Source organism: Strix uralensis, chromosome 29 (genome assembly GCF_047716275.1).
Source record: "Strix uralensis isolate ZFMK-TIS-50842 chromosome 29, bStrUra1, whole genome shotgun sequence".
NCBI lineage: Eukaryota > Metazoa > Chordata > Aves > Strigiformes > Strigidae > Strix > Strix uralensis.
Genome location: NC_134000.1, coordinates 2,513,490 through 2,527,503, shown reverse-complemented (window position 1 = coordinate 2,527,503; position 14,014 = coordinate 2,513,490). Strand labels below are relative to the sequence as shown.

Below are 14,014 nucleotides of genomic sequence, written 5' to 3'. Positions count from 1 at the left end.
TGGGAAACGGCAAGCATTTCTGCGTGAAACAAGAGCTTGCTGTGAAGCAGACAAATGCAGCGCCTCTGGTGCTGAGGAAGAGACTTTTCCTTAGGAAAAGTGAGTTGTAGAAATTGCCCGTGAGTCTAGTTGAAACCTCCCTCCCCTGAAAAAAGTCTAATTTGATGTAGCCTCTGCATGACATCCTGTAAGTTTTCACAGAAAGGGTGGTGTTAAAGTTTCCATTGCATGTTGTGTCAGGCAGAACAATAAGATGTGTTTTAGGCCTCTAATTTCCCTCAAGAAGCCATTTTTGAGCAATGTCACCTTAGGAGCTAATTCATCAATGTGATTGCAAGTTCTCATGCTTTTTTCTGTGCACAAACTGTGGCAAGTGATGTGAGGTTGTACTGAAATCATACGTAAGTCAGGGCATCAGACGAAGTGTAAAATTCCATTTTAACTGTAAAGTTGAGAAGGCTCCTTCACACTGGTGTTGCTTGGTGTTTTTTTCCTTAAGCTTGAAAATTGCCTCTTAAAAACAAAACGTCTGCCTTTTCCTGGTGCGATTGAGGAAAACTGAGAGGTTGTTGCGGGTGGGGGGAGCTGGATCCCACCGAACTCCTCTGCCCCAGTGCTGCACTGGCCAAGTGGTTGGATGCAGGGGGATGCTTTGTGCTGATTTCCTTTTACCCAATTGTGCTTTGTGGGATGTTCAACCCAAGGAACATGGCTGAACGAAAGAGGAAGCCCAAGTTTTCCAAGGAAGAACTGGACATTTTGGTCACTGAGGTGACCCGAAATGAAGCCATGCTGTTTGGGAGGGAGACAATGCGTCTATCCCATGCTGACAGGGACAAGATCTGGGAAGGCATAGCCAGGCAGATCACATCAGTCAGCCAGGTCCCCAGGTCTGTAAAAGACATTAAACACAGATGGGACGACATGAAGAGAAGGACCAAGGACAAACTGGCATTCATGCAGAGGTCCCTCTCCAGCCCTGGCAGTGCGGGGCGGCCCTCGGCCATCGTCCTGACCGCCCACGAGAGAGCCATCGAGTCGACGCTGCATTCGTCACACCAGATGCACGGCTTCCGGAGAGCGGATCTGGACGTGGTTGACAGCCCGTCAACAAGCAGTAAGTATCATTGCCTTAACACCTCTTTGTCTTATGCTTGCATATCTCAGTTTGACACCAGAAGAGCGTTGTGTGTTTTGTGAGATGCTGGGTTGCCTGTCAAGCCAGGTCCTACTGCCGTGTTTGGTTTCAAGACAGCCTGCTCTGGTGATCATGGGGTGTTGAGATGGATTGAGGGAAAGCTGTTTCCAAGATCATCTTATTTATCTGTTTATCTAGTCCTTTTCCATACTGTCTTCTAAGGGTAGACGTTCAGATTCCACTTTCTTAATGGGTTGAAAGTCTGAACTAATCCCTACAAGTGAGGGAACATCTTTAGTTGAAGTGCAACTACCTCCAGTCTGTGAAGAAGTGTTTGTAAAGGATTAGGAGTTCTTCATCTTGCATGCACCCCAATAAAACAGCAATGCTGTCAAGCTGAGAATCATGTGGCAGTCACTAATGGACCACTGCATGGTAACCATCTTCCAAGAGGGCTGTCAGGAGGCTCAGCGATCACTGGTGTTCATGCTCTGAGGTCAGGTCACTAATGATTTCTCACTAATGGTCTGAAGGGTCAGCACAAGTGCTGTGAAAATGGTAGATGATAATGACTCCCGTCTTCACTGTTTTTTAAGAAATTACTGGCCCTGCTTCCTAAGTTAATCTTCTTACACTACAATTCTCAGACACTTTCCAGTGCTGAACCACAAGCTGCTTTTTGCAGGTTCTTTCCCCAGTTGTGTACATACGGTTTTCTTGTGTGGAGGGGCAGCTTCTTGGTCTGTTAGCTTTTAGGGATACAAAGGAGAGAAAGAGGGGATAACTTCTTGGGAACTGAGCCAACTAACACTTCATGGGTGGCACTGTCCTACCACATTAGGTCTTACCTCATACTGAGGTAATGTTGTTAGTGGGAAAGCAAAGACAAAAATCTTAAAGAACTGACAAAGTGGGACTTCAACATTCTTTGCTTCTATCTTGGAAGCCAGTTGCGCTGTTTCAGAGGTAAAATGAATACAGCTTGTGCAAGGAGGTAGTGGGCAGTTGGAACAAGTGAAGTATTGTCTCTTCTTACTCTTGATGTGCCTGTACCCGTGAACTGGCACATCACTAGATATTTATCAAACTAATAAGAACTTTCCCCATGGTGTTTTGCTCTGGGTTTGGTGGTTTTGCATCAAGTATACTTGCCCGATTAATATAGGACCTGTTGCTGCTACGCCTGACTGCCTGGTTATCTTAGTGATGCCAAGCCACATCGTGGCTTTGCAGTACAGACTTTGTGAGCAGCAAATACTACATCTATGCTTTTCTCAGTGCAGAGGATCTAAGAAGTGACATGAGAGCAGAGTTTTGGCATGAGGAACCAAATGTGTCAGGGTGTTCTGAGACTGGACCGAAGGCCAGGAGCCTTTGTCCCCCCAAAATGTTGGAGTGTTCTAGCTACTTACGTTTTTGGGGAAGGGGAGTCATTGCTACTGTCTGAAATGGATTTATATTCTAGTAATGAACGATGCTGTGTACAGGATACCATGGCAGCTTGGATTCCTCCTCGGTTGACTGGGTTCACCTGCTCTTCAGGCCTCTTACAGCTAAGCTTGTCACCCAGGTGCTAACGTTGCAGCACGTGCATGTTGAGTTACGCGTCAGGAGCTACAGGCTTGTCTCAACTGGCAGACTGGGGGGAGGGGAAAACCCTTTTTCTGTGTGTGCTTTGAGATACCGTGAAACAGAAGTCAGAGCCGTGAGGGATTTCACATTAATAATTCATGCTTCCTCTTCTGTTTAAGCTGACGAAGATGAAGAGATGCCAGGCACTTCTCGGGAACACCTCTTCTCATCGCTGCAAAGGGCTGGTGCAGGAGTCGGCCAGCTCTCCGGGCCCTCCTTCCTCCACACTTCTTCCTCATCAGAGCACTCGGAAGCTACCAGCCAAAGGCAGGAACTGCACCGTCCATCCTCACGCACCACCTCGTCCTGCAGACCCCCGCACCCCCGCACACGGAGCCCGCCCCTCTCCAGCTTCGATCGCCAGCTTCTCCATTCCCACATGCAGCAAACAGACCTGTTCAGGCAGTTCTGCCAGGAGCTGGTGGCTGTTCACAGAGACATGGCCGACAGCATGCATGTCATCGGTCAGAGGATGGCTGACCTCACCAGCCAGGTTGGCCAGATGTGCCAGACTCTCTCGGAAATCCGTGATGGGGTCCAGGCTTTCCGTAGGATACAGGATCCTAGTGTCACGCAGGGGTCTGTTCTGCAAGCAGCTTGCTCAAAACAGCCCCCTGAGCCCAGTGCAGAGTCTAACCAAAATCCCCCAAAACAGACTCCTCCTGCACGGACTACCAGGTCACGAAAGAGAAAACACCATTTCTAGTCTGCTTCGTGTAACATAACGAAGGGTGCTCCTTCCTGAGCTGCTGCATGCTCACGTGGCCTCCCCATGTGTATCAGTACTCCGTGGGGAAGGTCAACAGCTGCCCCGACCCGTCCATCCCCCTGCTAGCTAGCAGAGCAGTATGAATCGTGGCAGCTGAATAGTAGGGCTGGCCCGCTGCAACGGCAAAGAGGAATCTTAAATCTTATAGAGCTTGGGATGTAGCACATCTTTCTGTTCATGGAGATTAGGAGTTTTCAGTGGCTTCCCTATGCTTTGAACACTGTATAAGCTAAGAGATGCAATAGGAATCATTATCTTGATCTCTTCTCATGCCTGTGAAATGGTATTTACTAAGACAGTGTACTACAGAGCTTCCTTTGCAGTCAACCCACAAATTTACCCTACTACTGCCTTCCCATCATCCTCTCCAAATTACTATATGCACTGTGTAGAGATGCATCCTTACTGCTCTGAAGACTTACTGCTCATTATTTTTATCTTGCGTTCAGCAATAATGGGCAACCCGGGGCTTACTGTGACTTACGCACAGGTTTGGGGAGAGGGATGTAAAAACAGAGCTTGTGCAGGGAAGGGAAGAAGGCCGGGAGGACAGGTCTGAGCACTGTGGGGTTTTAGACTGCTGAGAATGGCTGCGATGGCACGGCCTGCATCCTGCAGTACCCCATGCACTTATATCAGAGTTTAATCTTTGTCTGCTCCAATCTGAAACCCCTACCTACCCTTCACAATTGCAGTTAAAATACAATTATTTCACCATATGACAACATTTAAAGAGAATTGTATCATATTACTTTTTTGCATGTTATAATCTTCAGTTTTGAACCACCTCACCCTCTTCAAAACGTGAACAACTGCACAGAAACAAGGAAAGATATAGGGTCTGCTTCTGACCTCAGGAACAGTTTGGTTTTGTATCACTGTAATTCTGTCAACTTCAGTACAGTTACTTGCACCTAGTGTTATTTAGGGTGGGATCTGTACTGTGTTCTCCTGTCGTGAAGAGTTTACAATCTAAATTCACAGCTATACAGGTTAAAAGTTTAGACATGTTGTGTTTGTACTGCTTGCTTCCCCCATGCAGATTCAAGAAAGAACTGTGTTACAACATCTGAACTGCTTTAGTGCTGCGCGAGGTTCCCATGTACAACCCCGATTCCGAAACTAGGCTTTAATAATGTCACCTCAGGTGGTGATGACAAATGTGGCAGCTTTTTTACAACATGTCTGTCTTCTCCTTTTATTTGTACATCTGCACCTACCATGCTGCCCCCAACTCTGGAAAAGTCTGGACCATTATCACGAGATGCTTCAACAGGGAAAAGGGCCAAGGTGTTACCCACACACAGCTAGCACGCCGCTGCACTTCAGGGCTGTCCTACTGGGTGTGGAGGTGGACTGCAGGAAACTATTCAAGTTAATATGAATGAGCATCGTCATGCCATGTCTGGCCTACAGACTTGGCTAAAAAGTTGTATAAACTTCAGTGGCAATTGAACATAGGCAATGCAGTATAGCAGAAGGATGGTTTGCTTTATGTGATGTTGAAGGATCTTCTTTAATCTGTCTGGCCTGTCCTTTGAAAGTATAGTGCACTAGCTTCTCTTCTGGAAAGTTCACTGTATGCCTGCTGTGTCAGGCATTCCTGACGTGCTTTTCCTTTTTTCTTTTTAATTGTTCTGTAATTATGATTCAAGTAATTTATTTTTAGTGGTGTGGTAAAAGGCCCTTGCTCAAGGAAGTAGAGGTCTGGCAAGGAGAAAAACCTTCTTTCTGAGGTATGACCCACACTGGTTTCATGCAGAGGGTATTCCTCGTGATGCTGGTGCCAGACCAGGGCAGTACTTGTTCACCTTCCTCTGAGGATGTCATTTTACTTCAGTTGAAGGGAAGATTGGGAAATCTGATAGAAATGGACCTAATTTATGAATTGCAGAGAACTGAAAAAATGGTGTTATGTCTAAAGGCTTTCTGAGTCAATATAGTGCTGCTGCTATACATTAGAAGTAGTATTTTATATTTTTATAATATTTGGTCCCTGCTGATGTTTTCCCATGGGTATACTGATAGGATTAGCTCCTCTGATGTTCTCCAGGGGGATTCCTTCTGGGAACCCTCAGGTCTGCAGAGGAGGAGACTCCTGCAGGTGCTGGGTGCTGGAGGCAGTTGACATTGTCACTGCCATCAGTTTGCCCACACAGATGCGTTTAGAGAGAGAATCCTGGTGCAGGATGCACAGCCTTCAATAAAAAACCCCAAAGGCTGGGCTATGGTCAGGAGGAAAAACCTTCTATTGTAAACTGCCTGATGTCTCCCCCAGTTTCCTCTGTGGACTATCACAGATTGGCCCACATCTGGGGACATGTCTCCTGTTCTGTGTAGACCCCTCTGTGGAGTGGCTTTTCTGTACTGGCTTGCAAAGGATACTTCCTCCTGCACCCATCATGTTAACTGGCTGTTGAAGTAAGTGCCTGTGTCAAAGCAAACTGCTGTGCTCAAACCCAGTATCTCCATGTCTTGTACATGCTGAAAAAATTCTCTCTTTAAAAAGTATTTTTGTTAAGAATGCAATAAATATGTAACACTTTTAACACAGCTGCTGTTGAGTCATTTGTTTCTCTCCTATAATATGTGGGTGCGGCACCCCGGGGTGTCTGCCTGGGCTGGTGGCAGCGCTCTTGCGCGGCATCTCCTGCCCTGTCTCTGCACCCGGCGTTGATTTGAGAAAAAAACAGTGGCCTTTTCCCTGCGGTGCTCTGTCCTGGCAGGATGTCAGCCGAGCATCCACAGGGCCGGCCAGAGGGTGAGCAACGGAGGGGCCAGCGGGCAGGGGGGAGGCATGGGGCAAGTCCTGGCGGGGCAGGGTGGGCAGAGGCCTGAGCATCCCTCCAGTTGCAGGGCTCTCCTTCCTCCACGCTGTCTCTCCTGGCTGCTCTGGTCCCCTCCTGGAGAGGAATGGAATGATCCCAGCTGCCAAAAAATACCTTGATGTTTTTCTGGGCATGCTTACTGGCCCATCCCAGAACTTCGCAATTTGGAGTCCTGAGTGGGTTGCGGCTTAGAAGAAAGGGAGATGAGGATGTTTTTTGCTGCTAGCTAGAAAAGTTATGGGAAGGGTGGCCCTGTAGAGCAAGAGGCAGTGCCTCTGACAGCCATGGGGTTGATCCAAGCCCCAGTAGCTGCAAGTGGGTCATAAATGGTCTCCACTGGTACAGTGGCTGGTCCTGAGTAGCCTGGGCAGAATTTGTGGTGGTCTTGAGCCTGGGGCCAGGGACTGAGCAGAACATGAAATGACCCACTTGCAGCTGGTGTCCACAGGAACAGGAGCAGCTCTGTGTGGTTGGGGCTGCCCCAACGGTGGTCCCAACCCTCCTCTTCCTCTGGGGATCGCTGTCCGTTGGGAAACCTGCAGTGCAAGCGGGGCCGTGCCCGTCTGCGCGCGGTATTTGTGTCAGACTAGCCGTGCCTGGCCTGAGCATCTAAGCCAAGGCAGCCGCCTTGCCTCAATTCAGCTTGAGTGTTTGGCATCAGGAGGGAGACTGGCTGCTTTCCAGCCTTCGCAGGGAGGGTTGCTTCAGGACGTGACCACTTCAGCCTCAGGAAGATATGTCAGTGAAGGCAGACTGGTACAGTCTCTCCTCAGCAGACAGTTTGTGTGCCCCTGCCTCACCAAGCAGGCATTGTGTGGAGTGACTTCCTCCGTCCTCAGATAATTGCCTGCCTCTAACCCGTGGCGTGCAGCGGCCTGAGGTGTCTTAGACAGGTGGAATTTGGGTTTTATGCAATCCTTTCTAACCTATGTCATTTGTGCCCCTGGGGTCCCCTTCCTTACTGGGCCACGCTAGTTGGAAAGCAGTTCATTGATGTGGATGATCTCATCCCCATTTACGTTACCTCAGGGAAGTATCACAGATGTAAAGCTTCCTCTCAGAGCGTAAACCAGTTACTAACAGCCAGCAGCTGTGAAGAAACTGTGAGTTTGTGACTGGACTATTCCATGACTGTCTCTTAAGGGCTTGCTTCACCTCCGGGTGAAATCGGTAGCGCTGGCTGCTGCAAATCGCAGGGTGGGAGCGGGCGGCTGGGCAGCGTGCTGCAGGGTGCAGCAGTGATGCAGGGCTGCAGCTCGCACCCTCCCTCCTGCGCTCTCCTCCCAGCTCCCCACCGCTCCAGGAGCAGCTGGAGTTGCAGGACAACAGGGCAACAGAGCTGAAGGATACTCTAGGGCAGAAACTTGGAGGGGTATAGAGGCAGGAGAGTAAATGGAAAAAGCGTGCTCATGCTTAATAAAATACTTGGTAATAAAAGTAAGCCTTGGTGGGAATAGTTAACCAGGCTCCCCCATTCCCACGCAAAGTTGCGTTTTAGAGAATTTTCTAAATCACGCTGTGAAATGCAGTTTGCTGGGAAGGCACCAGATTGTCCTGCCACTGCCCTGTGGACTCCTCAGTGCCACTGGCTGTGGGTCCTGTATGTTGTATTAAGGAGCTGTGAACAACTTCAGGGTGATAAATCTTTGCAGGTAACCAGGCTCCTTCACGGGGCAGCCTGATCTTGTCATTGCTCTGGCCAATGTTTGGGCAGTGGGATGCAGAGCAGCTGCAGAGCCTCTCCTTAGCTGGTGCTAGGAAGCATCCTGGCATTCTGCTTGGACTGGGGAGAGCATCCTCTAGGATCTCCTGTGCTGCAGGTCATCAGACTGACCGCAGCACACAGCTGTATCCCAAGGGTTGTGTATCTCCTGGCTGGCTGAATGCCTGATACACCTTTTGTGGAGTGATGGTTAACACCCAGAAGTGACAGCCTGGCAGTGCTGGCTGTGTGCCATTGCGGGACCTCCTTCCCACCACGCTGGTCCAGGCTCCTTCTCAAATATACAAACCAGTGGTTTAAAAGTTCCTTCGTTTTGTGATTAAAAGTAAAATAAGGGTTAACAAAAGCCAACCTTCGGCTAATTTTGGCAGTGCCAGAGCCTGCTGTTTAAATAATTACTGAAGATTGCGGAGCATCTTGGGTAGGAAAAATTAGGAAAAATACAGCTGATTGCAGGCACATGCACAGTTGCTTAACATTAAAACCAGAATTGCTGGAGCCTCGGGCAGTCTGAGACACTGCAGACTTGTTTTCTGTGTTTTGCAGGAAGTTTCACCAAGTTTGTGACCTTATATGTGTGGGTTGGTGTGATCATGTGCAGGTGGGCTTGTGTCTTGTGCATGCACATGGCTGGAGAAGGGGAGAGCATTCAAGGAAAAATTGACAGATTTCTTAAGCTGAAGAAACACCTGTGAGCTATAAGGGAATGTTTGGGCAAGGACTAGTAGGAGCAGATGTCAGAGGAGCCATTTGCCACTTGGCTTCGTTAATATTACTGCAGCAGGAAGTGCTGAATAATAGAGGCAAATGGCATAAGAGAAGAAAAAGCTTTTAGCTGTGAACCACTCAGATCTGCTTTTGGGTCTATATGACAAGGCCTCCTCCTGGCCCTGGATGGGTGTTATGAGCTCATGTTGGGGGCAGCTGGAACTGGTATTACCAGGCCTTCTTCATGTCCTCTAGCAAGAACAGGAGGAGCGTGAGAGCAAATAATATGATCCTAGCTGTAGATCTCTGTCGTACCAAGTTGCACAGAGACACAGTTGCTTGGAGTGGGAATTAATACATTTCTGCTGAGCTGAAATATAGCTGTTTTAAATCTGGAGAATAAATACCATGCCCAGAAAGCGATTTTTCTGTCAGCACTGCCAGGAGATCCCTGCAGTGTGGTGCTGGGCTTTCCTGAGACTTGCAGGGCTGTTTGTATTTTTATGTCACACCCCACTGAATGCCCTAGTGCAAAACCTCCCAGTACTGGCATGTCCTTGGCTTCCTTTTGGACAACTAGTGAAATTTACACTTGGTTTCCTTTTGGACAACCCATGCACATCAGGTGTCCGTGTTTCTGCTTGTCTGAAAGAAGCAAAGAAATCTGGCATCTACTAAAAAAGGAAGACAGTGTTTTGGGGCAGAGGCATCCTGCTATATTCCAGGTGTTCCTGAGAACAAGGGAGGAGGCCCTGGGATGTGAAGTGATGGTAGGGAGTTCAGAAGTCCTTGTTTCCATCACTAGGTAAAGATATTTCTGCCCATGAGCGTCTGTGTCACCCTTACTGGCAGAGATACTCCTTCAGGGTGGATGTACGTCGTTGTCATCCTTTCCGCAACAGAAATGGCCCTGCTGGTTTAGTGTTCCCTGGGTATCCATTCTCGTTGTCCTGTATCTCTGGCAATTTGCACACCATTACTTATAACTCCATGCTTTCCAGTCTGGCTGTGTTGATGGCTCTCTCTGAAGGTCATTCTGGCTTCATCGTGGTTGTCATTCTGGTGCAAGGGGGGGCACAGGAGAGAAGTTTGTGCTTCACGCCTGCCTTGTCACCTCGCCCTCAGGTATGTGATCATCTCCCGGGAGGAGCGGGAGCAGAACCTGATGGCCTTCCAGCACAGCGAGAGGATTTACTTCCGTGCCTGCCGTGATATCCGCCCTGGGGAGAAGCTGCGGGTCTGGTACAGTGAGGATTACATGAAACGGTTGCATAGTATGTCCCAGGAGACCATCAACAGAAATTTCACAAGCGGTGAGTCCTCTCTCTTTCCACCCTTTCCCCCGATCCCCTTGGGGTGCCACACTTGTCAGACCGAGTGTGGTGGGTGAAGTAGGTGATGCACAAGCTGTGCGAGGAGAACGGCATTTCTAGAAGCAGAGCACCTCTGGGTGAGATCTCTGCATGGCACGGATGGTGGGTGTACAAGAAGAGTAATGTAGCCACTGTCGTGGAGATCAGGAAAGAAAGATTTGTGCTGTGTTGTGTCATGTGTTGTGTTGTGTTGTGTTGTGTGTGTGTGCTGCAAGGGCCTGAGGGATCACAGTGCTCCTCTGCCACAAGACTTTCTGGCCTGAAAATTGCCAAGCTGGTGGTCCCACAGACAGGGATTAGGTTTTTCTTCTGAACATGCTGCTTTCTCTGGCTCCTGTGAGCAGCCTGTTTGAGGGAGCTCTGGCTGGTTTTGTGTTCATATGAAAGTGAGATTTCCTTGGTGTGTTTGTATGTCCATTTTCCTCGCTTAATTTATCTCCTCTTTCTTCAGAAATTGGGGATCAGCGCGACATCAGCTAGAGACTCCTTAGTCTCACAACCTTAGAGTGCGTGTACAACGTACAGGAGGCTGTGTACTTGTCAGACTGATTCTTCCCTGGATAAAAATTGTTATCTTATTTTAAGAGTAGCCATGCTGGAACAAACCCAGCGGTCCTTTAGGTCAGTGTAATGTCAGCAATACAGGAAGCTTTAGAGGAAGGCAAAAATTCTTAATGCATCTGTTCATCTATACAATGCTGAGACCTGAAGTTAATTAAGGGCATTTCTTTCCAGGCCTAGCCACAGAATGGCAGGACCTCAGCGGGGCAGCCACACTAAATATAACTTTCTAATTAAGGTTCCCGTGTATATTATTACACAGCTGCTGTTGCTGCCTTGACTTGGTAAAAGGTGTCTCCTCTTTAATCGTGGGGTGGACAAGGTGTCCTGAAAAAGCTGGTTATCTATCCTCCATCACCTTGGAGTTATTATGCACTTGCAGTGTTACATCTTGATGGTTGTACTTGGGCAATTCCCACTTCTGAATGAACATCGGTATGAATGTGCTTTGTTATATTAATGAACATCACTGAGTGATTAGGTACAGGCTGCAGTGATTTTGCTGCATCCCATGCACACGTTAGTTGTCCAGATGGCTTAGTACTTTCTGAAAGTACTGCAAGAGGAAGACTGTGCCCTTGGAGCAGCAGCTCTGGAGGGGCACCAAGGCTATGAGTGATTGCCCTGCCGTACAGACATGCCTTTAAGTCATAGCTTGTCACGGTTCGTGAGAGCTGAAACGGTAACTCACAGCCTGCTCTGTGCTGCGAGTGCAGTGAAGATCTGCCTCTGGGCTGCTCAGGACCCGCCGTAGCCTACCACACACTCAGGTAGAAACCCATGTGGCTGCAGAGACCATCCTAGAACCCCTCTGACATCTCGGTGAGCTCATCCTGTGGCAAGCTGGGCTCAGCCTGTGTTCACAAAAGAAGCGCAGAGACGTGGTTAGAACGGAGCATCACTTGGGCTGTTGCTAGACTTGCGAGAGACATCACAGCCTTATCTGGGAGGACACTGGGAGGTGGTCAGGAAGCAGCACCAAAATCTGTTGAGTCACTTTCTATTTAAAAGATTTCAAATCCCCTGCAGGCGAGCCTGTCGAATAAAGTGACGTGCTTTATTAACTCACAGGAAAATAACATGGTTCCCAGGTTTTGTTTCTGTCAGTGGTTTCTGACCCACCTCATCAGTGGAGTTGAGACCAATAATATGAGGGATCACCTTGTGATTTCTAGCTTTTCCATAGGGCTGATCCACTCAGTTGGTTGGGGGAAAAATCACCGAGAAAGAAGAAGAATCTGTTCTCTAAATCCCTACCTCTGCCAGTAGTCATTGTACTCCATAACAGGGGAAATACTAGGGCATAGACAAAGTTTTGCCCACAGAAATTCTGTTGAAAATGAGATCTGTTGTTACGGATTCACTCAAGAAGTGGTTGGGTTTGCCAGTCAGCATCCAAACCCAGTGCAAAATCCCTGCCATTCGGGCCAGCCCTTTTTATGGTGCCTTACTCTAACTGTTTTGAGACTTGCATCTTTTCTGCATTCTTAGCATTGCTCTCCTTAGAGAGGGAATGGTAGCTTTTGCTCCGTAACTCTTATGAAAGCATGAATACACTTTAAAAGCAAACAAAACCAAAAATCAGCATAAAGCAGCGTCTTGTTTGGGAAGCCATCAATGCTTGAAGTTATTTACAAGATAGAAGAATGATGGAAATTGAGCCAAACCTATCGTCTTTTGAATTTCCAGGTAAGGAAATCTGGCTATTCCCTTTATTTTAAGCAATTAATAATTTGTATGAGGTTGCTTTTATTATTTTTTTTATTTTTATTCACTGACTGGCCATGCTCTTAGACTCCACCGGGACAAGCTAGATGTCCCATCCTTGGAGGGCATTCACCCGTTGTAGCTCAGTTGACAATGAGTACCTTGGGGTTTAAGAGTGCAAGTTATTTTTACTCCTTTTCCTTTGCATTTCTGGAGCAGCCTCCAAACTGAACGAGAGTAAAGGGGCTTGCAAACTGTGTGCGGTGGCGTGCACAGACGCCAGGGTTGTCATGAAACGGTCCGAATCTCTCGCTGCACTGCTGTACACTTGATACCTTTTACCAAGTCAAAACAGGCACAGGTCTTCCAGCCAGCCGAAACGGCGCTTGGGCTCTGGGTGTTAGGTTCCACCACGATCAGTCATTCACCTCATAGTCTCCTTCTAGCAAAGGTTGGTTATACCTTTAGGTTAAACAAGCTGCCTGTAGTTTTCTCTTCTCTTTAAAGTGTGTGGGTCCTACTCCGCTCTGGCTACCCAGGACTGTCTCTGTTTTTGCAGACGTGCCCATTAGCAGGGCTCCTTCTCTCGCGAGCCTCGGTTTCCACTGAGTTGTGTCAGTTCCCTGGTTTGTAACGCAACGTGCAGACCTGCAGGGATTCAGCCTGCCTTTTTGTTCTTTTTTCGTTTGAGTTTTAGATTGAGGGATGTTGCTCGGTTCCCGGTGATAATCCCCACCCCTCATTTTCCTTTCCAGGAGACAAAAAGTTGCAGAGGGAAAAGTCGGAAAAGAATGTGGAAAGTCAAGAGGACGTGAGGGGACCGCTCCAGCTTGCCACCTTAAAGCAAGGAAAGAGCCCCTACAAGCGCAGTTGTGACGAGGGGGAATCTCACCCCCAAACAAAGAAAAAAAAGATTGACCTCATCTTCAAAGACGTCCTGGAGGCTTCCTTGGGGTCCGCCAAATTTGAAGAGAACCAGTTAGCAACGAGTACGCCGCTTTCCATCAGAAAAGCTTCTAAATACCAGGCTGAAGACATCTTTGAGAGGTGTGGTGGTGCCATGCAGCACAGCTCTCTGAACCTCAGCAGAAACCGGAGTGAGGGGGAATGGAAAGTCCCCCACAGTTCCTCTTTCAGCTCAGCCAAAGAGATGGGCATCCTTGAAGATGAGGAAGAAGAGCCCCTGTCACTCACAGCAGACAGCCCGACCGAGCTGTCCCTGGCCTCTGCACAAGGCAACTCCCACGAAATCCCCACCACCTCCTTCTGCCCCAACTGCATCCGGCTGAAGAAGAAGATCCGGGAGCTGCAGGCCGAGTTAGACATGCTGAGATCTGGAAAGTTACCCGAGCCACCTGTGCTACCGCCCCAGGTACCCGAGCTCCAAGAGTTCTCGGACCCCACAGGTAAGCCTTGCCGAGTAACAGCGTTCTCCAAACCCTGCCTAAGGAGAGTAGTGAGATGCCTGTGTGCTGTGTACCCATCTAAAGCGTTTTGTTCTGAGTATTCAGGTGAACATGTGGCTCCATGGAAGGTTTGCTGTCAGGTTTTGTGACTGGGTGGGCCAGGAGCTGA

General features: G+C 48.5%; 1 protein-coding gene across 6 annotated transcripts in view; it reads left to right on the top strand.

Moving 5' to 3' along the window:
• Positions 1 to 14,014, top strand: part of PRDM11 (PR/SET domain 11) — a 51,496-nt gene that overhangs the window by 27,419 nt on the left and 10,063 nt on the right. For 4 of the 6 annotated variants that reach the window (XM_074852557.1, XM_074852555.1, XM_074852556.1 and 1 more), the window contains 2 exons: positions 9,924 to 10,111; positions 13,195 to 13,845. In XM_074852557.1, coding sequence (XP_074708658.1) covers positions 9,924 to 10,111; positions 13,195 to 13,845 — 839 coding nt within the window. Of the gene's footprint in view, positions 1 to 704; positions 1,118 to 2,889; positions 6,093 to 9,923; positions 10,112 to 13,194; positions 13,846 to 14,014 lie in introns of those variants that run through there. The other 2 variants (XM_074852560.1, XM_074852558.1) reach the window with 2 other exon arrangements.